At 46.6% G+C, this 22,658-nt stretch overlaps 1 protein-coding gene and 1 long non-coding RNA gene across 12 annotated transcripts in view; one reads left to right on the top strand and one right to left on the bottom strand.

Moving 5' to 3' along the window:
• The window catches only part of LOC106734300 (uncharacterized), a 9,791-nt gene extending 4,750 nt beyond the window's left edge, over positions 1 to 5,041 (top strand). Inside the window, exon 3 of the long non-coding RNA XR_001369982.2 lies at positions 4,921 to 5,041. This is a non-coding gene — a long non-coding RNA (uncharacterized LOC106734300). The remainder of the gene's footprint in view (positions 1 to 4,920) is intronic.
• Positions 1 to 22,658, bottom strand: part of ITPR1 (inositol 1,4,5-trisphosphate receptor type 1) — a 404,888-nt gene that overhangs the window by 4,380 nt on the left and 377,850 nt on the right. For all 11 annotated transcript variants that reach the window (XM_014585765.2, XM_027769774.1, XM_014585767.2 and 8 more), the window contains one exon: positions 5,002 to 5,163. In XM_014585765.2, the coding sequence (XP_014441251.1) occupies positions 5,002 to 5,163 (162 nt within the window). The remainder of the gene's footprint in view (positions 1 to 5,001; positions 5,164 to 22,658) is intronic.

Below are 22,658 nucleotides of genomic sequence, written 5' to 3'. Positions count from 1 at the left end.
CCTGCTCTGAACCCCAGTCTCCACAAGAAGCAAAGACTTGCAGCTTTCAAAGGTAGCCAAACATCTAAAAGGTCTTCCAAGAAAACACTAGGCATTGCACAAATGAGCACATCTGAAGTTACCCGTAGGGCCTCTAACTCACTCAAGGCTGGGCCAGGAAGGAAAGTTCATCAACAGCACACATGTGCCACAATTAGGTCCAAGAATGAGTCTTGGAAAAGTTGCTTTGAAGCCACAGGAAGCTCTTGATTAGTGAGAATCTAAACATCTGAAGAATTATAGTCATTAGAATGTCTTTTTACAGTCCTAAAAAATCAATCATGTTCAGAATGATGACCCCAACATACAAATCAGAGTATCTCTTGAACACAGTTATATCGACTCTGTCAAAAATGTGCAGCATCGCTCAGATGCTCAGAGTTGATCCTTCACCCTTCATCCCTCTTTCTTTTGCCTGGTGAACTTTCTCAGCCTTTGAAACTGAGTTAGTTCCTGCATGACCATCTCTAACAACATACTCTAATCCTGAAAGACCAGATTGGAAGAACTGCTTGCTCTCCTTATGACCAGGGCAATTTGTTTCTACCTATTTGTACTTCCCGTTACCTTTCCGCCTCCCGGTCTAGACTGTTAGAGAATGGATTCCACTCATCTGTATACCCCCAGCCCCTAGTGCTCCTCCTGGCAGGTCGACGTTTTGCAAATGTCGGCTGAAAGAAGGAATCCAATCAACCAAGAAGATATCGCCATGCCTTGAGCATGCCATGCAGTTCATGCCTTTGCTCATGCTGATTCCTTTCCTGGGAAGCCCCTGCTGCATTTCCTTGCCAGCTCAGAAAATCTCCTGCTTGTAATACTGTAGAAGCTCATTCCTTCCTCACCCAACACCTCACACAGGACTAGACTACTCTGTGCTCCATGAAACCATACTCAGGTCATAGTAGAGGTCCATTGGGTCTTTCTGGCTCAATGATGGAGTCTAGAGGACACGTGTTGCCTTAGTCATCTTCTGTGGTCCCAGCACAGTACAAGAGACATAGGCACACCCTGTAAGCTTTTCTTAACAGCCCATTATCCAAGTCGGGACAGTTATTCTAATCTTGTGTTATTCCTTCCTTCCTTAGGCAATTAATACTAATAAGACAATCCTCTTGCAAGAAAAATGCCAAACACTGCCTCATGCTGATATGATCTGAGTTTACAAGCACTTTTTGTTTTCCTAACAACAACAAATAAGGTTGTTGTCCTATAGAAAGCCAATCATGTTATCAAGGAAGTTAACCTTTCTTTCAATATTTACTTTTTTGCATTATGAAGAAAACATGCAAAAAAAAAAATTAAGTTCTTACATTAGTTCTCCTCCTTGGAATAAGAATGTAAGAGAATCCACATTCAGTATTCAGAATCTCTTGGGAGGGGAAACTTCAAGATGAGATGCATCGTTAAGTAATACTTTGAACAGACAGCAATCCCAACCAATCACTCTTGGCAATAATAGAAAAAGTGACACCACTGACCATGTTTTACCAATATCCTAGCAAGAATTTTTTCACCTCAAATTGGTAATTTAAGACCACCACCAAAGAGGTCAACAACAGCAAAGATTAAAACCAGAGTTGTCCACATTTAAGCTATCTTTGCTCCATTATGCTAGTGTTCTAATCAGAAGATCTAAAAAAAAAAAAAGTGATAAATCAATTTCTGTTGTTTTCAGTACTTCTCCCAGTGAATGCTATTCTTTCATGATGGTTTCAACAGTTTGTTCATTAATCATTCATAGATTCATAGGGCATTTTTTTCCCCTTTTTTTAATTCAAAGTTTTTCCCCTTTGGAGGCCAGAAATTTTCACAATTACTATTTAAAGATCAGCAGCTCTCTAACATATCTGGCATGATGTTTTAAGCAGAACAGTTTAAGAAATCTTTATGATTGCTACAACAAACTTCACAAAATTAACCGCTATTCAACAAGTTGATTCTAAAAGAAAGGGATTAATGGTTTGTTAGAGGCTACTTCATTATAGAGAATGTTGACTGAGTAAATTCTCTCCCCATAGTAACTTTTTTGGAATTAAGCAAATTCTCTCCCCACTCTTGACCCTAGCCACCACCCAAAAAAACCCAGGTAGGTTGAATTTTCCCCTTAATGCTGGGCACCTTAAAACTTTTGCATATTGATTCCAGCAAAAGTACTTGAGAATTTACTCCTAGTTTTTCATGCACCCTTTTAGCCTATAGTGTCTTACAAGAAAAAGAAAACAAACGGTCTAATTTTGAACATATTCACAAGGGAGGGGCTTACTAAAACGGCCAACTTTAACACATGTAAAAAGGGCTGCGATCAGGGAAGTTAAACTATACTGGTCTTAATGTCACTCGATGAACCTCAGTCCACATATATCACTTTTTACATATTCAGGCCAAAACTTTGACTTCAAAGAAACAATTCTACCGTGGATGTTAAGTCTCGGCTATGCTTAGTACTTTAAAATGGCAATCCATGCATCATCCGAAGTGTTTGGATACAACTTCTGAAATTTTGAGGCTCTTTTTAAGAAAATGAGGAAGACAGTCAACCAGGAAAGGCAGACAGTACAGTGACAAAACGAAACCAATCGAAACAATCACACACAGCACAGAAACAAAACCAGACTTGGGGATCAAGAGCTCTGGCCTGGGCATTGTCGTATAAAGTTAGATAAATTTGCTAAGAGACTCCGGGCTCCTTGGTATCCTTCTCAAGAAGATGAGGGAACTGGATGGTCATGCGCAGTCTTGGGTACCCTCCTACACTTGGGGTTCTGTTAATTCCTCAGCTGAACTCACTCCCCCGAGGTTTAATTTGCAAACTGAGCACTGAGTCATCCTTGGGGCCGGCAGGTGGCGTGGTGGTTAAAGCGCTGAACTCCCACATGGCCAACTAGGATTTGTGTTCCCGACCCAGTGGCTTGAAAATCACACCAGGTTATGTGAGTGTGACCAAAACCCCCAGAAGAGAATGGAGGAGAAGGGACTTAGGTGTGGCCATCGCTCCCGGGGGGTGACCTCTCACTTTCCCTCTTTCTCCAGTGGGTGCATGTGCCCTATGGCAAAAGCCTTCTTTAAAAAAAAAAATCACTCTCCAAAAGCAATGTAAAACAACATATGTACTCAATGGCCAGGTCGGGCCTGTAGGGAAGGTCTTGTTTGCTTTTATCACACAGAATACCTGACATAGTTCGTTTCAGTTTTGGGTAATTCTCTGGTAAACCGGAAACACCCAATTCTTCAAATTACTACAAATATGCCCCCCAGAAGAGCTTCCAAGTATGCTAATGAGAAACAGGGATGCATGCGAACGTGTTCTGGCTGGACAGGCACAGGAGAGCTGGGTGCCTGCGCTCTTAGATTCTGGTACCACAGGTGTGAAACAAAGACCACTTGTTTCTTAGAAAAATGGCAGAAGACTGTGGCAAGCCAAACAGCTTCTTCACTTAGGTCTGTATTAGATCAGTGTAAGTTTTCTGGCCCCTACTTAAGAAGATCTGATTTCACTGAGATTCTTGCAGGTATAAGCTTATCTCCAGGGGGAGAAGACCACTGAGGCCTGCCAGGTGCTTCCTCAAGGGGGCTGACGGGGTGTAGGGAGGATGGACAGAAAACAGCTGTGGTCAACAGCGCACACAAGGCAGTTTAGCTAGTACCTGTCCAAGTCTCACGGGAGAGGTAAAAAGTTAATGATAAGTGATTTAGTTAGATCTTCATTTAGGTTATTACTCATTTTGGGTGGCTACCAAGCTCAGAGCTGTAGCCAGCCTTCATAAGTAAAGCCTTTGTTTTCTTATTACCTGTCGTCTTTGCATCTTAATACTTGGGGAATGAAAAGCACTTGAGGCCACAATGTATCTTGGGGGCACAGTTGGAAATAACTTAGCTGGAAAAGAAACGTTACTCGAAGTAGGATTATTGAAAATGCTCTAAGTCATCTCAAAGAAGAGTCTAATGTTAGGGCAGGTCTTACCTGGTTGTTCTGTACAGAAGAGTAATAAATCACCCGTGGGTGTACCTCGTGACTTACCTCCAGGGCAGATTCATCTATTTTGCTTGTCTATACAGCTGATTGAAAAGCTTTAGAAAAACTCCTATCATATACTGTCTGTGCAAGATTATCACAGTCAACTATAGACACGCACCAAGAAAACCAAGAACACGGTACATCTCCATCCAGGGCTCAGGCCCGAGACTCCCAGCTGCACATGGAGTGTTTGGTTTTAAGGGGTTGCAAAGGGGAAAGAGAGTACGTAGGGTTTGGAATAGCCTGTCCTTCCTCCCCACCAACTTACTTACAGGGGCAAAGCATTTATCTTATGGACGGGGAGGATGGGACAGTTTTCTGTAGACGGAGCTCAGTGAGACCCACGGTCATGACCATATTGTCGGCTGTCTGACCCCCAGCACCTGCGATGATGCTTGGACTGGGGCAGCCACTCAGTGAGCATCTGTCAGATGAAGGAATTATCAAACGAAGGAACCAAAAAGGGTTTTATCACAACTACGGTTTATCCCAGGATGCTGAATTTAAATATCTTGGGTAAAGATCTGACAAATCTGAGGGCTAGGAAGCAAAATGAGAAACAGAACTTTTAATCTTCTCTAAGTGCAAAAAAAAAAAAAAAAAAGTGTAGCTTTATGCATGGTGTTTTTTTGTACAGTACTTCACTGAAATATTTGCATTTTCCCATTTTTTGGTTTTGTTTTTTCATACTGAAACCCTGTCCTTAGCAGCACTGAGAATAGCGCCATAGCCTTATCTTGTATACCAGGTCCTTAGTAGCCTTGAAAGGACAGCCATGATCTTATCTTCGAAGGGGGAGAGGGAGGGACAAGGGGATGCTGGTAGAGTGACTTTGATTCTGCTGTCTTGTTACCCCTTCTACCCAGGTGGAGCACTTGGGAACAGAACGGCACCGTATTTCCCTCATTTGGGGGTGTGTGGAGAAGGATTGAATTTTATTTCTTTACCTGGTCCTTCAGTTCCGACAGCTGGCCAGAAAGATTAGTGACGAGCTTCATGGTGGACTCCAACTTCTCCTGCAGGTTCCTCAGCTCATTCTGTTCTCCTTCAGAATCGCTGCTGACCAAGGACATGGCTCGCATCCTGGGGAACCAATCAAGGTTTCTTTCCTGGAACAATTTATTTTTTTTAAAAAAAAAGAAAAGGGAGTCACTTCTGGGGGTAGGAACAAGACAGGCACGCTAACTGTCATTTTTTTCTATACCACCTCTCAGGTGACTTCCTTCTTCCGCAGAACTAAGGTGCTTTGTATTTTTACAGAAATGTTTGGTAACTCTCTTTTTAGTTGAATATCCTGTAATTCTCTATTCTTACATGAGGAAGTCATTTTAAAATTCAATACAGGAAAAAAAGCAGGTTTCTAAACAAGACTCCTAATCTGCAAATTTGGATATTGCAACCCTGATCTGTACAAGTCACATGGCTAAGTTTTATTTTGTTTTAAGTTGTGATAAAATATGCATAACATGAAACTTACCATTTTAACTATTTTTAAGTGTACAGTTGGGTGATTTAGTCCATGCTCACTGTTGTCAACCATCACCACCATCCCTCCCCAGGGCTGCTTTCATCTTCTCCACCTGAAGTTCCATCCCGCCCCCGTCTCCTGACAGCTGCCATTATACTCTGTCTTTGTCAATGTCACTACTGTAGGTATCGCTCATTGTGCTGTGTATCTTAAAAGGCATTAGATAGGAAAACTGCAAACCCTCTGGAAATAAAATGGATTCTAAGATCCCGAGTGTTCTGGCCTTTAACAAACACACCTGCAATGCTGGCCCCAGCGTGGGTAAAAGGCTGCACACGGAGAACAGGCTCCTCAGTCTATCTCCCTGGTCCTGAGCTTACGGAAACCACTCCACTAGTCTTGCGTCCTTCCTTCCAGCATGAAATGGTCAGGGGGTGCTCTCTATCAGGGACGAAAGCCCACACAGTATCCTCCCGTCTACCACCTGCCTTTAGATGGCTCCAGCTCCGACCTGTGTGCAGTGCTTCTCACCTGCTCTCCCCTCACTTCCTTCAGCCCACGTATGCTTTTCTCCCCACGTGCATGCCTCATACCTGTGTTCTCTACGGGGAGGCAGAGATGGGCAGGGAAGAAAGCTTCCTCAGCACGAGACAAAAGGAACAAAATGGACTCATGCCAGCTCTGTTGCCATTCTCATTTGGGAAATTTTGACCTTGTTAGGATGACTTTAATACTTTCTAACAAAAAATCACGTACACACACACGGACAGAATTTGTCACTATTGCTCTGTGTACATCAACGGTCAGCAACATTTTTTCTGTCTAGTAACTATTTTCTGGTAATACTCGTGGCTTTGTGGACCAGATGGCCTCTGTCACAATACCTCAACCGTCTATTCCTGTAGCCTCCAAACAGCCACAAACAATCTATAAGCAAATGGGTGTGCCCATGTTCCAGTAAAACTGCATTTACAAATGCTGGTGGGCAGGCTGGGTTTGGCCCGTGAGCCAGAAGTTGTCAGCCTCTGTTGTATTTAATAGAAAACATCAGTGTACTTTTGAAATTCCATGAGACATGTCAAAATATTACAAATCAAGGGAGATGATCAGGCTACATCTTCACCCCAAACAATCTAGCTACAGAGAAGACATTTAACAGCCCAGCCTAGAGGTGCAGTCTGCAGCGTACTGATCTTCGCCTGGAAGCCATGCGGCCAGCTTGGAGTGTGGATCCTGTGTCTCCCTGAAACACACCAGGCACATGCACGCCCAAGATCCTGACTAGCTGGAGGGCCGGGGGAAGGAGACTGCAGTGTGACAATACCCTGTCAAGGGCCCCTCTCCGTGAAAGAAGGGCTCTCTCATTTAAAAAAAAAAAAATTAAGCCATTGAAGAACTAGTTAAAAATGATTGCCAAAAAAGGCAGGAAACTGGCACATTACTGCAGAACATTTGCGTGAGACGTCTGGGAAGCCCAGTAGGCAGGAACTCAAGAGCCCACCGGCATCATAAGGGCAAGCACTGCCTTAGCATAATGACCAGAACACAGTGGACACTCGCTAAATGTCCACCGAAGGATGGGAAGATACTCATTTCTGCTTCCCACGTGGGCTCCAATAACAAATGCTTACACAGTACAGCTGAGTTGCTCACAATAACTGCTGGAGGGGAAACTGGCGACCTCTACCCTCCCTATACCCTGAGGTCGACACTCAGGGGGTCCTTCACGTTCCCTTTCACACTTTCACCAGGTTCCCACCACAGAGCACTGGGCAAGAGATCATTCATCACAGCATCCCATTTCAAAGATGACGGACTCAAAGATCGGAAGCGTGTCCCATCTAGAATCAGTTTTCTGCTGAGCAGCTGGGGTGACCTATCCCCGTTGACATTCATGGCTCCCATGCCTTCAGACACTGCCTCCTCTCCCCACCCAGGAAATAGCCCACGTCCAAGGTCTGTGCAACTCCGAGGGAGGAAGGACCCCCATTCAGTAGAGGGCACACATGGTGGCCAGCTGGCTGGTGAGCACTCATTCCCACCAGGGCAGATCAGCCTCTAGGAAGGGAAGGGGGAGTGGCCAGGCCACTGAGCCACCCACCCAACGCACAGTTGCAGAGAGGTCAGGCAGCCATCCATGGTGACTGGCCACAGAGGAGGAGAACAAATGTAAAAGGAGAGACCCAAAGTCCCACTTAAGCTGCCAAACTCTGGGGCGCGTATGGACACACCATCACTGGGATGGGATAGCAAGCTAGGAGGGAGTGAGAGCTCTCCGATCCCACCACTTGCTCTATAATGCAGGAGTGAGCAGGACAGGCTCATTCCTATTTTTCAAAGGGGATTCTGAGATTTTTCTATTGCAGTTCTTACAAACTGTAAACTGCTATAATTGAGGATATTTTGAGGAGGAGGGGATATTTAGTACTTTTTTTGAACTCAAAAGGTCTAAGGACTATGAGCTCTCTTAGGGAAAAGTAGTCTTAGCAAACCTAACAGGTTCAACAGATACTGAATTGGGGAGCCCCTGATTGCTATGCCTGGTGCCAAGAATACTGCCGTAAGTAAGCACACAGACAAGGTCACTGCATGCTGGCCGCCTTTGAAGTACAAATGACTTGGACACTTACCTTGGAAACAGGGTTCCTGTCATAAAAGCACTTGCAATTCAGCTAAGGAGAATGGGTATCAAAAAAAAATTTTTTTTAATGGAATAACAGGGGCCAGTTAGTGGTGTGGTACTTAGAGCAGCTGGACCCACATGGTCGACCTTTTGGTTTGAGTCCTGGACCTGGTGGCCTGAGAAACATGTAGGGCACGAGTGTAGGTGCACCCTGAATCCCAGAGGAGGGAGGAATGGAAGAGAGAGGATGGTAAGGGATGGTGCACGACCATTTCTCACAGGAGGTGCTTTCTCACTTTAATTTGCCACTGCTCTCTGACAAATAAATAATAAGAATAAAAAAGTAACACAGACTATTCTGTGTCATATGAGTAGCAGAGCAGCATCACGGGCCCAACCACAGTGGTGCAGGTGGTAGGGCATAGCTGCATGATGCTAGAGCCACATGGGGGTCCCAGATTCAAATCCCAGGTTGACCTAAACATGCCAGAGGTATCCAGATGCACCTGCAATCCTGGTTGGCTGGGGGGAGGACTGTGGGATGGCGTAACCCTATCCAAGACACCTGTTTTTCCCTTCTCTCTCCTGAAAGAAAGAATGAACAACAAAAAGGAAAACAGCCGACTACCAGTGACTGAGACTGGCTAGACCTCTGTGACAGTCCTGGGCCTGAAGGAGGTCAGCACTGCTCAGACCAGGCCCAGTGAGAACATTCTCCACAGGAGTTGGCACAACGAGGTGACCAGAGTGGGAGGGGGCAGACAGGTAGGAAGCGTGCAGAATGTAGCATGCCACGGTGATGCCTGGGATGGGTCTATGTACAAGAGGGATAGGAGCGAATGGTGGGGATAAGATGAGGGAAAGCACAGGAGGGATGAGCTCCGTGACAGGTCACCCACCTGACCAGACCTGGGCGGGGGAGAACCTGGAGCTGCTTTGCAATCGCTAGACCTCACCTGGAACTAACTTGCTCCTGACATGCAAATGGATGCTGAACTGCTTAAAATGTTAGCGAATTCATCTAAAATCTGGCTCTTGGATCTTTCATATGTTCATTTGCTTAGCAAACCCTCTGTAAAAATAGACAACACAGATTTCCAAACAGAGACCACATTAATGAGGTATTCAAAAGGAAATTGATGCAAGAGACCACACATAGCTTAAACTTCAGGGACCTCTCTTTCTTGTTCTAACAAGGGACCAAGGAAGATAGGTTAAATGAGAAATCTTCTACCTTCTCTGGTGGCATGTCTGATTCCTGCCTCCCACCCCCAGCACTGATTTCAGAAAGGTTCTGAATAAAGGCAGAATGCACCAACTTCCTCCATTCACTGTTCTCAACATCCGTTTGCTGAACTTTCAGAATTTTTGTGTTCAGCTCAGGCCTGAGCAATGAGAATCTAAGGATGACAAAGACCAGGTCCTCTATCTCGTCTTTTAATGGGGTCCCTCCTATTCTTCTTTTTCTTTTTTTTGAAGAGGTTTTTGCTATAGGGCACATGCGCTCGCCAGACAGAGACAGAGAGATAGAAAGTGAGAAAAAAAGTCCCCCCCCAGGGGGGGATGGCCACGCCGCAATCCCTTCTCCTCCATTCTCCTCTCGGGATCTTGGGCACACATGCACATGCGCCCGGTGTGAGTTTTAAGCCACCGGGTCCAGGAATCAAAACGCGATTGACTACACAGGAGTCCAGCGACATAGCCATTACGCTAACTGTTGGTCCTCCACCAACCATTTTTCATGATTAGATTTTTTTCCTTTTAAGAGAGATTTTTGCCATAGGGTACATGTGGTCACTGGAGGGAAGGAGGGAGAGAGAGAAATCACCCCCCAGGGAGAATGGCTACACTGAAATCCCTTCTCCTCCATTCTCCTCTCAGGACCATGGGCAGGCACACATGCACACATGCCCAGTGTGACTTTTAAAGTTGGCAGGTCTGGGACTCAAATCACAGTCAACTATGTGGGAGTCCAGTAATGTAACCATTATGCCATCTGCTGGTCCCTAATGATTAGCTATTGAGGCAATGGTGTGTGTGTGTGTGTGTGTGTGTGGAACGGACTTCAGTCCAAGGACTATGGTTATGGGGCGTGTCTGGGTGTGGCACTCTGCCTCTGTGGAGCTCCCCAGCAGCCCCAGCTCCAAGTCCACTTCTGAGTGCCTAATGAGTACATGCCAAGTTCGCGACTGGCCCCTGCACTGGGATGGCTGCTCCTGGCACCAGTGTGCCCTGCTTCCAGGGTAAAGGACATGGGCTTCATTGTGTGTGTGTGTGTGTGTGTGTGTGTGTGCACGCACACGCACACTTCTTTTTCCTTTTTTTATTTGTGCTGCTGCATATGGGACACCAGTGAGCCTGGCATAAAGGCCTTGCCCAAAAGGTACCTAAAGCCACAGACAGGAATAATGCATCTCTGGGGCTGGCAGGTGGCGTGGTACTTAAGAGTGCTGGACTCCCAAATGGCTGACTGGTTCAAGTCCCAGACCTGGAGACTTGCTTTCTCACCTTCTCTCTCTCTCTCACTTTGTTCCTGTTTGGTCAAATTAAAAATAAATAAATAAATAAATAAATAAAGTTAAATTTTTAAAAAAGTGTTCTCTTTTTTCTTTCTTTTTTTTTTTTTTTTACAGAAGTAATGCATCTCTTTAAACTGTCCATGTTGAGTCCATAGTAAATAATTGAAAATATTTTTATATTAAACAAAAAAAAATGCCCTAAATTAGAATATGAATTATCACATTTGAAAGAGAAATCCCAACACTTCAAAGAAGGGTTGGACCTGCTGAAGGACAGCTAAAGCTGTGTGCTCTGATCCCAGGAATAAATTTTCCAACCTATGCCGGTTTTGTAGGAGACCTTCAATGCCAAGGTAGAAGAAGGATGTCCTGGTCTACATATGCAGCATTCAATATCGTACATACTCTCCCCCTGCTTCCCTTAATACCTAGTGATGGAGAGCTGGAGTGGGAGAGATTCCATTAAAACTTTCAAGCACAGGAAATAAGCCCCACTGAGAGGTTACCATGGATGGCATGCCTTGCTACCTTTTCGGCACTGAAGTGGGGAGATCCTGAAATTTCAGATCCTAGGTGTGTTTTAATGACATAATCCCTTGTCTGTTAGGTCAAATCTCAAATAACCTAGCAGTAACAACTCATTAGCAATGCTAGCCACACGGTTCTCTCCATTTGCAGTTGGTTTTGCAACCTGTGTGGTAGGATCTGCTCCGACATGGTGTAACTTCCTCACCAAAACGATGCCCCCTGCATAAGAATCTAAATCTTAACACGAAAGCGTTTATATGATCCCAGTTACCAGCATAGCGCAGTGAGAGGACACCTGAATCCTCTTACTTTCTGTTTAGCTAAGACCTTCGAACAGAAGCTGAGCTGGCTTCAATGCCGAACGACTGCAGTGAAACCTGTCACCCACGCCTCTGCAGCCAGCGTCGGAAGGCCTAGAAACGTTTGCCGCATCTTCTTGTCTTTATGTCTATGCGAGATGGAAAACATGTCTCAGTGTCTTGGCCTCGAGTGTGCACTAGAGGCATCTTCAACTAAGACAATCTGCTTATACATGAACTCATCTTGGGAGGGGTGTGTGTGTGTGTGCGTGTGCGTGCAGTCACGAGGGTAGGGATGCGGAGAGGCTTACGGGGTCACTGAGCATCTGTCAGCTGCATCTGCCACTCTGGGTCTGAGACGTCCCCTCTGCTTTCCTCCCTCTCCCTGCTGCTGGCATCTCACATGCCAATCTCATGAGGCGCTGTCTGCCCTGGTCCTCCTGCAATCCAGCCAGCACGGTTCCCGTCACAGTGAGAGCTTCCTCTGTCAGAGCAGACAGACTAACTGAAGCCACAGCCGGAAGCAGGCTGACCACAAGCGCTAAGGTTCTGGTTAGTTCTTTTCTAGGTAAAGTTGGAAAAGTCCCTGCAAAGGCAAACACTGAAGTTTTAGACACGGGGGCGGCACTGACCAGCCTCTTGAAATGTCCTTGACTGGAACGGAGGAGGGTGTGTGAGTGTGTGTGTCTCTGAGAGCAAGCTGAGAGAAGGAGCAGGAGGAAGTTGGATTGTATGATGCAAATACTAGTCATTCTGAGAAGGGGGTAATTTTTTTTTTTTTTTTTTTTTTTAGTTCCCAGGTTCAAGTGAAAAGACTGTTCTAAGAAAGACGACTGAGGTAATCAATCACCTCCTCAGAGAAAGTCAGCCCAGGTAGGGAAGTCTGTTTACCACACAAACACTAGAACACTTCTTGCTGAATCCTTGGTTCTTTTATAGTCAGATCAGAGAATGAGGACTTTAGGTGGGGGGGCTTGAGGTACAGAAATGCAAAGGTCATGGGAGAGAAGACAGGACCTATGATAATGGACCTATTGCTTTCTACCCTAGAGAATCCCCTCTGGGAAGATTCAAGGAGGCATGCTGTCCTTTCTACTCAATTGGCAGCTGTATTTCTACTCATCTTACCAAGCAGGATGACCCACTGGGTATTCCCAGAATACCTAGGAGGTGCAGATGACAGGAATGGCTAAAAGAGGGTGACATGGAGGTCTGGGAACAGATCCTTGGCCTCCTTGTATATTCAGACTCTCAGTAAAGGCCTGGAAGAAGAGGTGGAAGACGACTAAAGATAATACTTAACTTCAAAACCAGGAATACAAGACACTTAGTAAACTTAAAATCATTTGTCCCTTTGGTGAACAAGGGTGATGATTTCTATTGAGGATGAAGATCATTTTTAGAACTGATTTTTCCAAGATGACAGCAAAAGAATAAAAACTAAACAGACAAAAAATATGTTGTTCTGGGTGAACAACAATGACGATGAACTTTATACTCAGTGATTCTTAAATTGCCATGTATAGTATTCATTATAGTTAAAAAAAAAAATCCCAACTTTGGGCACGTGAGAAAGATCAGTGGTGGCTGCGGCTCGGAGGGAGGGAGAGGTGAACAGCAGGAGCACAGGGGTTTTTGATGGCAGTAGACCTATTCTGTATGGTGCTGTAATGGCAAACACGGGTCATACATTCGTCCAAACCACAGAATGCATATCACAAAAAGGGAACTCTAGTGTACACTGTGGATTTTTTTTTTTTTGGGAAGAGAGATTTTTGCTATAGGACACTTGCACTCACCAGAGAGACAGAAAACAAGAAATCACACCTCCCCCTCCCCCGCCCGGGAATGGCCACACTACAATCCTTTCTTCTCTTGGGATTTTTGGGCACACAACACCACACCTGACGTGAGTTTCAAACCTCTGGGTCTGAGACTTAAACCCAGTCAGCCGTGGAGAGTCCAGCGACATAAACCTTATGCCATCTGCTGATCCCCATTATGGACTTTAATAATGTATTCAATACTGGCTTATCCAGTGTACAATATCAAACATGAAGGAACTTCAAAATGTTTATGAGAAATGGAATGAAAATGTGACTAGGTGCAGTAAAATTTGAAATCCATGCACAGTCATTTCAGAATACACATTTTCCATGCACTTTCTGAAGAGCCCTCATATACCACAGTACTACAAAAGGTTAACAGCTGGGGGAAACTGAGTAGGGGGGCAGGTGAGGGAGAAGGAGTGGGGGTATACGGGAATGCTGTACTTTCTACTCCATTTTCCTACAAACCTAGAAACTCCTTCAAAAAAATTAAGTCTAGAGAGCTGACCCTGCAATGCAGTGGTTAAATGCTGAGCATATGGAGCCAGATCCCACAAGGGTGACTACAGTTCAAATGCCAGCCCCGGAGACTTAGAAACTACACCAAGTGTGTGTGTGTGTGTGTGTGTGTGTGTGCGCGCGCGCGCGCACGTGCATGCCCAAATGCTGATGGGCTGGAGAAAGGAACAAAAGAGGTTTGTCGCATGATCACATCCTATTGGGGGGAGGATGGTTTTCTCTCTCTGGCAAGTGCATACATCTTTTGGCAATTAAAAGTTTAAAAAAAAGTCTATAAATTAAAAAAAAAAAAAAGAAAGAAAGAAATTGGATCCCATACCTAGAACTGTCTTGGCCAGTCCCAAATTCAAAACTTCAGTTCTTTCTGCAAAATACAACGGGCCACAGACAACCTCCTATATGTGACAGATTCTGTAATTTTCTAAGCAGCCTTGTGACATTGGTGTGTCAGGAGAAAGCAATGTTCTGGAATCAGAAGCTACAGGGCTCAGGTGGGACCACTCCCATGGGTACACAGGACAAGCGAGGGAATGAGTCAGTGAGTCAGCTCACTGAGCTGGGTCTCTGGTTCCCTTTTTTTTTTTTTTTTGAAGGAGATCACCAGCTACCTCACTGGTTACGGTGAGGATCAAACGACTGTGAAAGTGTCCCGTGAGCTGGCAAAAGTTATGCAACCGTCGTATAAATCAGGATGTCATTTGCCCGTGGCCACGAAGCTAGGATAGCATCGGCACGGCAATCCAAATATGGACTCGGTTCAGTGCTTCACCCTCAGGTGAAGCTAGGTCCTTTCTTTCTCTGGGATAAAATTTTAGAGATACAGATTTTTCTCTGTTTACCAATGGAGCCACGTGAAGATCATCCAAGCTGCTCCCAAGTTGAGGTGTCAGCCTGGCTCTGTTTTTGAGCTCTGAGTGACATTACCCAAATTGGCCACATTATATCACTTCAGCTGGGCTGGAATGACCAATGGCCCTTCCCAGACTCAGTTAATAGCTGTTCTTGGATGATACAGCGTCACAAAGATGGCTCGTGCCAGCAGAGAACCGCACCCATTTCTGATGAAATCCCTAGGAAGAGCCAGCTGCACAATATTCTTTCAAGTCATTCTGGGGCCACAGGTGAAGTGTTCGCTGGGCAGCCAGAGGGATGGGGACAAAGTACAGTGGGCCCTGGACACCTGGAGCTGCCATGCTGAAGATACCAGCGGTCACAGACGACAGAGAGGTGGGGCCGGCTGCTTGTGCTGGACAGGGCAGGGCGAGCCCATTTGAGGTTCGTATGAAGGACAAACAGGCCAACTCACCCTTCTCCCAAAACATCCAGGCTGGCTCAGGGCGTTTTGCTTGGGCAGCTGCCTCTGCATTTTCAATGAGCTAAGAACTAAACCAGAACGCTCCCAGCGGTTAGGTATGGGGATGTTAGCAATTTTCATTGGTTTCTTTCTATTCTCTTCTGCACTCCACTGATTTTCCTCTCTGATCTCCTACGCTTTTATACACTAATATGTTACTTTTCTTTTAAGCCTACACGCTTTCCCAGAGGTTTTTTTTTTTTTTTTTTTTTTTTGGCTGTTATTTCTGAGGAAAGTAGTGATATTTATCTGTAAACACGAGCGCGTGTATACATGCACACCTGCAAGCTTCCCCAAGAAGCTGCTACCCCACAAAATGGTGTGGCATCTAAGCCTTGTCACCTGCTGGGACTTTTAATTGGAAAACTCCTCTGGAACAAAGTGGCTTTACTTAAAGTCAGCCACGCCCAGACAGTGAGCAGGAAGATATTATCTCTGTTTCCATCTATGAGATGGCCCAAAGACTGCAGGAGAGAGTTCACAGCACCGCTCCTGACCCGAGGGTGGTCTGCAAGAAAGGTGCGTATGGAGGAAGGATCACCTGCCAGTGCAGGTCCCCACATTCCTTCATCCTCTCCTCACCTCCACTTCCCTAACCTGCCCTTCGCACTCTGATCCCAAATATTTTACAAGCTTGTTCACCTGGGTCTCCCACCTCTCTCTTGACGGCCACACCTTCCTTGCTCCTAAGAGAAACCCTAAGGTCCACACCATCTTGCATATTTCATGAATTCTCTTTTGAAAGCCGTATAAGGAATTCGAGAGCTAAAAAATGGCTCAACGCCTTTTTGGTTCAATGTTGCTTGTAAAAGGTGGTCACACTGAGGCCCTGAAGAGAAAAGGTTTGTGAAAAGGAAACAATCTTGCCCATCCACATGACCTTTATACACAAATACTTAACACCTCAATAATAAGATCTTTTCCTCATTCTCACGTACCCTAGCGACATACCAGTAGGCTTCATCGCAAAGAGACATACTGCAAAGAATTCTGACAGGTATGTACCTGACCCGGACCGTCAAAATCAGAACATTTTCCAGGTCGGAACATTTTCGTAAATGTGCTTTCACAGATAACAGGGTCTATTCCAGCAGGCACCACAGTATTTATAACAAACAGGAAGTGAAGGAGTTACCAAGGTACCGACAGTTAGATGCCTGGAATCGAAGGAGGCAGGTGGGCCAGCCCGGTGGGGCTTGCACTGCAGAGAACAGCAGAAGGTGGTTCATGGCATGGGGGGAAGGGAATGTGTTTTGGAACTTTATGGACTCTGGCAAGGTAGGGGAAGTGTGTACGTGTCTTCCATATGTACACAAATGAGCGCTGATACAAATTCTATGTACAGCCTCAGACGGGGAGATGGATGGAGAGAATAGATTTCGTGGGTGAAACCGATCCCCAGGCAGCTGAGCTACCCCTGCTGAGACCACCCCTCCTCCTGTGTCTGGACTCAGGGTCCGTACTTTTGGGGGTACACCGGCTTCTCCAGGCTCTGCTCTAGCCTGTGAGTTCCTGCAGGGCAGATTATGCTCAGCTCACTGAGACCCACAGTGCCTCACACACCTACCACGAAGGTCAGAGTGTGGAAAATCCAGAGAGCCGGGAGGTCAGTGCAGAGCCAGCGTCAAAACGCGAGGAGTGTTCTTGTGACTAAAAGGTGCCTGTGAAGGGTGCAGTCAGATGAAGGGTGACTTCACCCCTCCGGACTAGAGGGCATGATGTGTGACATTGCCAGGCGGGGAAACTTAAGCTCAGCCACTCTCTGAGCAGCTGCCACGGACACAAACCCCAGCCCGAGTGCAGAGGGTGGGGCGAGGCATGCCTGGCTGGCACGGAGGCAAGTCGGCGGTGCTGACACGCTGTTTCCAGCCACCAGCTGCCAGTGCCAAATCCCTCTTCCCTTCTCCCCCGCACCGATACTCTTGAACTCTGCCACGGTGTCAGCTAACTGCAGGAGGCCTTCTGGGAATCGTGGTTAGAGGCGGCACAGGCTGTCTCCCCACAACGTAAAGGGCTGTCAGAGCCCAGGTGACATTTCAGCCCATACGCGTGGCCGCCCAGGTGACACAAGAAAGCTGTTGATGCCGCACTGCCGAGGCTGGACTGTCCACGTCCCAGGAGCTCGGGGAGACTCGCCGGCCTCCCAGCATCCTCGCTGCAATCCCTGAATAAAGATATGAGGCCACTCCCAAGCATCTGCACAGAGCAGGGGGGCATCCAGTCCACTTTTTCAACAGCCAGCACCGGCCTGCCTGACCTGAAGCCGAGGCGGTAGCAACTCAGGCAGAAAGAAAGGTCATGGAGGCATCCCCTGCACACCCTGCTGGACCCTCCCTTTCTCTCTCCGGTACTCTAAGCCTGGTCTGGCAGGGACTCTTAATTTCACCATGACTGAGTGAAGTTTTTTTAAGCTTTTATATTTTCCTTTGATAGGGCATGTGCACTCATAGGAGAGACAGAGAGAAAAGTGAGAAACCACCTCCACCAAGGGGGGATGGCACCACAATCCCTTCTCCTCCATTCTCCTTTCAGGATTGTGGGCACGCATGCACATGTACCAGGCCTGAGTTTCAAGCCTCCGAGTCCAGGACTCGAACTAGTCGGCCATGTGGGAATCTAGTACCTTAACCACTAGGCCAGCTGCTGGCCCCAAGGCTGAGTGTATTTTAATGTTCACATTTTTACCCTGGTTGCCACCACCACCACCCCCATCCCCTCCACACACACGTCCAGGGCCTCACTCTTACTTACTGACAACCTACAAGTAACTCTTGGTCTCCACTTCTGTCCTGAGTTAGTTCCTCCAGCCCCCTTTCACTAGATCCCTTGGGCACTTTGGAAAGTACCTGCCTGTAGATTTTCACCTTTTTCTTTATTTAAAAAAAGAAAATCTCTGAGTAAGAGAGAGTGCCCACCCTAAACAGAGTCTTCATGCCATGATCCACCACTAACCAGCTGTGGATCGTGGGTACCCATGTGCCCAGCATGCTCAGGGAGGTCTCTGGACATGAACTGGTAACCTACTGATGTGGGTCAGCCTCACGGAGCATCGTATTTTACTGCTGCAGCACCGTCCAATCCCCAGTGTCTGCAGATTGGCTGGCGGCAGCCTCGCTCTTAAATCAAGAGCGGATTAAAGTTTCGGCTAGCTCCCCTTTTAAACAGAAGGTAGGACTGTAGGTATTCACTTCCCACTTTGATCTTCTGCCCTTGTTAACATGTTGCTTTCTACTTTGAAAAAAAAAAAAAAAGAGACTGATCTTTGCTAGCAGATGGTCTATCACAGAATACTTGGTAGGCAGGGCTGAATGGAGAAGGTTTATGTGTGACTAGTGTGCTGGGCATTTGCTTTTCAACATTTGAGTAGTCGACATGTAAATATTTTCTCAGAAATCTTTAAGACCATACTGCCTCTGTTGTTATAGAGTCACAAACAAAATTATACAAAATTATAAGAAATATTTTGAACAGTAAGCAAAAATTTTTTGGTATGTAAAGTACATGTCTGTGTAAAAATGTGAAAATAAATAAATAAACGGAAAGAAAAAGAAATGTTGCTTTCTGTGTTAACATGTTTGCTTCCTGTATCTTATCAAATGCAGATAAACCCACGCGCTGGGGCCAGTATCCCGCTGCTTTAGAATCTCTTCATGATGTTTTCTTATAGGTATTTGGTAGTGCGTAGTTCACTAATGCATTTATTAGACTGGAAAATGTGCCTACAAGATATTTTTCAGAAAAAAAAAAAAGGAGGGGGGCAAAAAAGAAAACTCTCTCTCTAGTATATTGCTTTTTTGATACAAAAATTGCCCCCAACTTTTGGGAAAGCATTTTCCAGAAACGTAGGCTCCGGGACTCTCCCCTCCCATGCAAAAGTACCCCACTACCTTCTAAGAGCATTTATTCCCCTTGTTGACACTACTGATCTGGAAAATTGTTCCTTTTCTTTTTTCTTTTTTTTTAAGAGGTTTTTTCTATAGGGCACGTGTGCTTGCCAGACCGACAGAGACAGACAGAGAGACAGAAAGTGAGAAATCACCCCCCAGAGGGGATGGCCACACCACAATCCCTTCCTTTGCCTTTTTTTTTTTTTAACAGAATTATTTATTTATTATTTTTTAATTTGAGCAGAGAGAGCAGAGAGGAAAAGTGAGAAAGCAAGCTGCCAGGTCTGAGACTCGAATCAAGGTCAGCCACGTGGGAGTCCAGCACCTTAAGAACCACGCTACCTACCAGCCTCGTTCCTTTGCCTCTGTATCCTTGCACAGCTAGTTTCTAAAGAGACTAAGTGAGCTAATACAAAATGGAACAAACTGGAAAGTCTTCACTACAATACAGTATGCTGTGGCGGTGGGGGAGGAGACAGGAGCAGGAGGGGAGGACGGGGAGGGAGGGAGAAAGCACAGGAGTCTTCCCCAGCTGTGAGGAAAAGTCAGCATGGGCTTAAAGGATGCTGGCTCAGACAGCCCACGTTTAATTATTCGGGAGTTACACTCATTCGGGATGAGTCATCTGGGTGTGGAAGCTCCTCTGGTTGAGGTTCTGGGGAATTGTCCTTCTCTTTCCCCCCCCCCCCCCCCCCCCCCAAATCTGGCTATCATAGGTCACATCACTGTTTCCAGTTTAAGGGAGACAGTGAAATGTATCGTATTTAGCAAGTCAAAATTAGCACGTATTTCAGAAATGTCCTTAGCAGCTCGCCACTTCACCCTTTCCTGGACTCCCGTCATTCTGACAACTCCCTGTAGCACCCGCCGTGGTTGGCTTTGTGGTTGGGCCCATGGCAGCAGCTCTGAGAATCAGGCTCCATCTAAGGCAGGCAGGAAGCCCTGACTGACTGGGTGGTGGATGCCCTGGCCAGTCAGCATTCCCTAGGAAATCCTCTCTCCCACTCCTCCCGCCCCCACGGCAGGGCCTGTTCTGCATCCGTGCCTCTTTCAAAGGCGGCTAATTCAGTACTGCTGCTGGTGGCGGAGGGGAGGCTGAGAGATGAACAAGCCCGTGCCAGAGACCAGGCACAGCCAGCCGACGGCTGCGGGTACTCACCGTGGATGGGGGTGTGCCTGTGCACAGATGTGGCCACATCTGTGAGCCCGAGGATGTGTGGGCTGAGACAGCTGGAGGGGGGGGGGGCGTTCTGATTCAACAGCTCTGGATTCCAGTCTCAGTTTAGCACTCCCCAGAGGTGTGGCCCCAGGGGAACTTTAGGTTTCCTTCTATAAAATGGTATTGCTGCCTTCTGGGCAGTGAGGAGGATTAAATGCAATCATGCACGAAAGGCGCTGATTTCCTACACACGGATAAAACTCGACCTGTTATTAGCTGTTATCCCATCTGCCCTTGCCATGACGAAGCAGACACAGAGCCGACAGCTCTTCCCAAAACAGTGGCCTCGGTGTGTCCCCGGACACTCAGGCTGTCGTGGGGAAGGGGGGAGGGAGGGAGGGAGGGAGGGAGATTCTCCCTAATTATTTCACCGTCCACGTCAGTGGTCAGCGCACTGGGGAAGATGGGGAAGAGTACCCAGTAGAGCTTCAGGTACCAGGACTTTCTGAAATAGGGATGGACGGTATTTCGTCTGTGCACCCCGTCTGCAGATGCACTTCACTCAGAATCACGCCTCTAAGATTGTGAGGTAGAACTCCACGACACAGAAGTAAAACCTGTATTTATTTAGCAAAAGAGGTGCCTTATACTTACTGTTTGGTCTAACCTCCTCCTAATGTTCTGTAGTGTCTCACTTTAAGAGGAGTCTAGTCTCCTGCACGTCACTACATACATGGGCTTGTGTGTCTCTGCTGGCAGTCATGTACTCGATCTTCTATCTACCACGTGCCCACTGTGCAGTATTTAAGTTTTCTCATAGAGAATTTACCACTGATTCAAATTAATTACAGCCGAGCGAGCGCATGACCTTTCAAAGGGCCATCTATCGACTAACACGGATTATCAGTTTAGTTCTAACTAGAACAAAGCCAGACAGTGCCGAAGAGATTCGATAAAGGGTGGGTGGCACAGAAATTCTTTTGAACATTTAAATGTAGGTGACGGTTAGGACGAGTTTGCTGACTAAGACAGGCTGTCACCAGAACTCCTTATGATAGCACAAAAATTCTAGTGCCTATGGGGAAAAGAAACTCAGGTTTTCTCACTAGCCTTGAACTGCCAGGGGCTATGAGAAGTCATTCTGCAGTCTCTCTGAAAGCAGGATCCTGTCTGGGGGCCCGAGTCACTGACTGCGAGATGACTCCTGTACCAAGTGGGGCTGGACGTTACGGCAGAGGAGGGTCAGCTTCCCCTGGCCGCTAGTTACAGGAACACTTGCCATCAGATGCGCCGGTCCAAAAACACTCCTACAGGGACCCAAGAACAGTCTCACGATACAACCTAACACTCACAGTACACAGCACCTGGGGTCTGCTCCCCAAATCAACTGAGTCCTACTTCTGGGCAGTGGAAGCTCACAGAGACGAAGACTAAACACATGGACAGAATTCAAGAGAGAAAGAATGATAACGTCAACCAGGCCCTGCCTCAACATTTAAGGTCGCTTGAAGATTAAAATCTAAGAGAGAAGACCTGGGGATTTTCCATGGGAGGAAGCTCTTAGAGTCAAGGTGCCCGTTTGACTTTCCTTAGCGACAATGTGCCGACAGCCAAGGTGTCTGACAGAGTCTGGGAACTGCAGGAAATGACACCCGACTGGTCCTGCCACCAGCCCTGTAAGCCTCTTCTTCCTAGCTGTGCTTTTTCTGCTCACAGACAGCTTCGTCCTCCAGGAGTGCCCATTGCCCACCCGGTCTCACAGGTGTAGATCTCATTTCCATCACCTGCAGGACACGCGGGTAATGTCAGCCTCAATTGACAGACGGAAGCTCAGGGTAGCAGATCCCTTGACCTGCCTGGGTGTTATGTGGCTAGGAAGGAGCAGAGGGGCAACTCCAACCTTGGCTCCTCTCACTCCAAAGCCTACTCTTGTGTAGTGATGGCTTCCTAGGAATAGGCTTTGGACCTGATCCTAGCTTTGCCAAGGACATTCCCATCTCTAACTAGGGAGACAGTGGATGATGGGGGAGGGGGGAGAGAGAGAAGAACTTCTGTTATGTTTAAATGAAAGTTAATTTGTGGGTGAACAGCTGGTTGCGAAATTCTCATCTGTGAGATGCCACGTTCTTCAAATGTTCCCTCTTGGGAACCAGCAGTTAGTGTAATGGCTATGTCGCTGGACTCCCACGTAGTCGACCGCGATTCACGTCCCAGACCTGGTGGCTTAAACTCATGCCAGGCGTGTGTGCGTGCGTGCCGAAGATTCCGAGAGGAGAATGGAGGAGAAGGGACTACGGTGTGACCATCCCCCTCTGGGGGGTGATTTCTCGCTTTCTGTCTCTATGTCTCTCTCGCTCTCTGTCTGGCAAGCGCATGCGCCCTATAGTGAAAACCTCTCCAAAAAAAAAAAAAAAAATGT

The sequence above is a fragment of the Tupaia chinensis genome, unplaced genomic scaffold, assembly GCF_000334495.1.
Source record: "Tupaia chinensis unplaced genomic scaffold, TupChi_1.0 Scaffold000089_1, whole genome shotgun sequence".
In the NCBI taxonomy this organism is placed as follows: Eukaryota; Metazoa; Chordata; class Mammalia; order Scandentia; family Tupaiidae; genus Tupaia; species Tupaia belangeri.
This window is presented reverse-complemented; position numbering and strand designations above follow the sequence as displayed.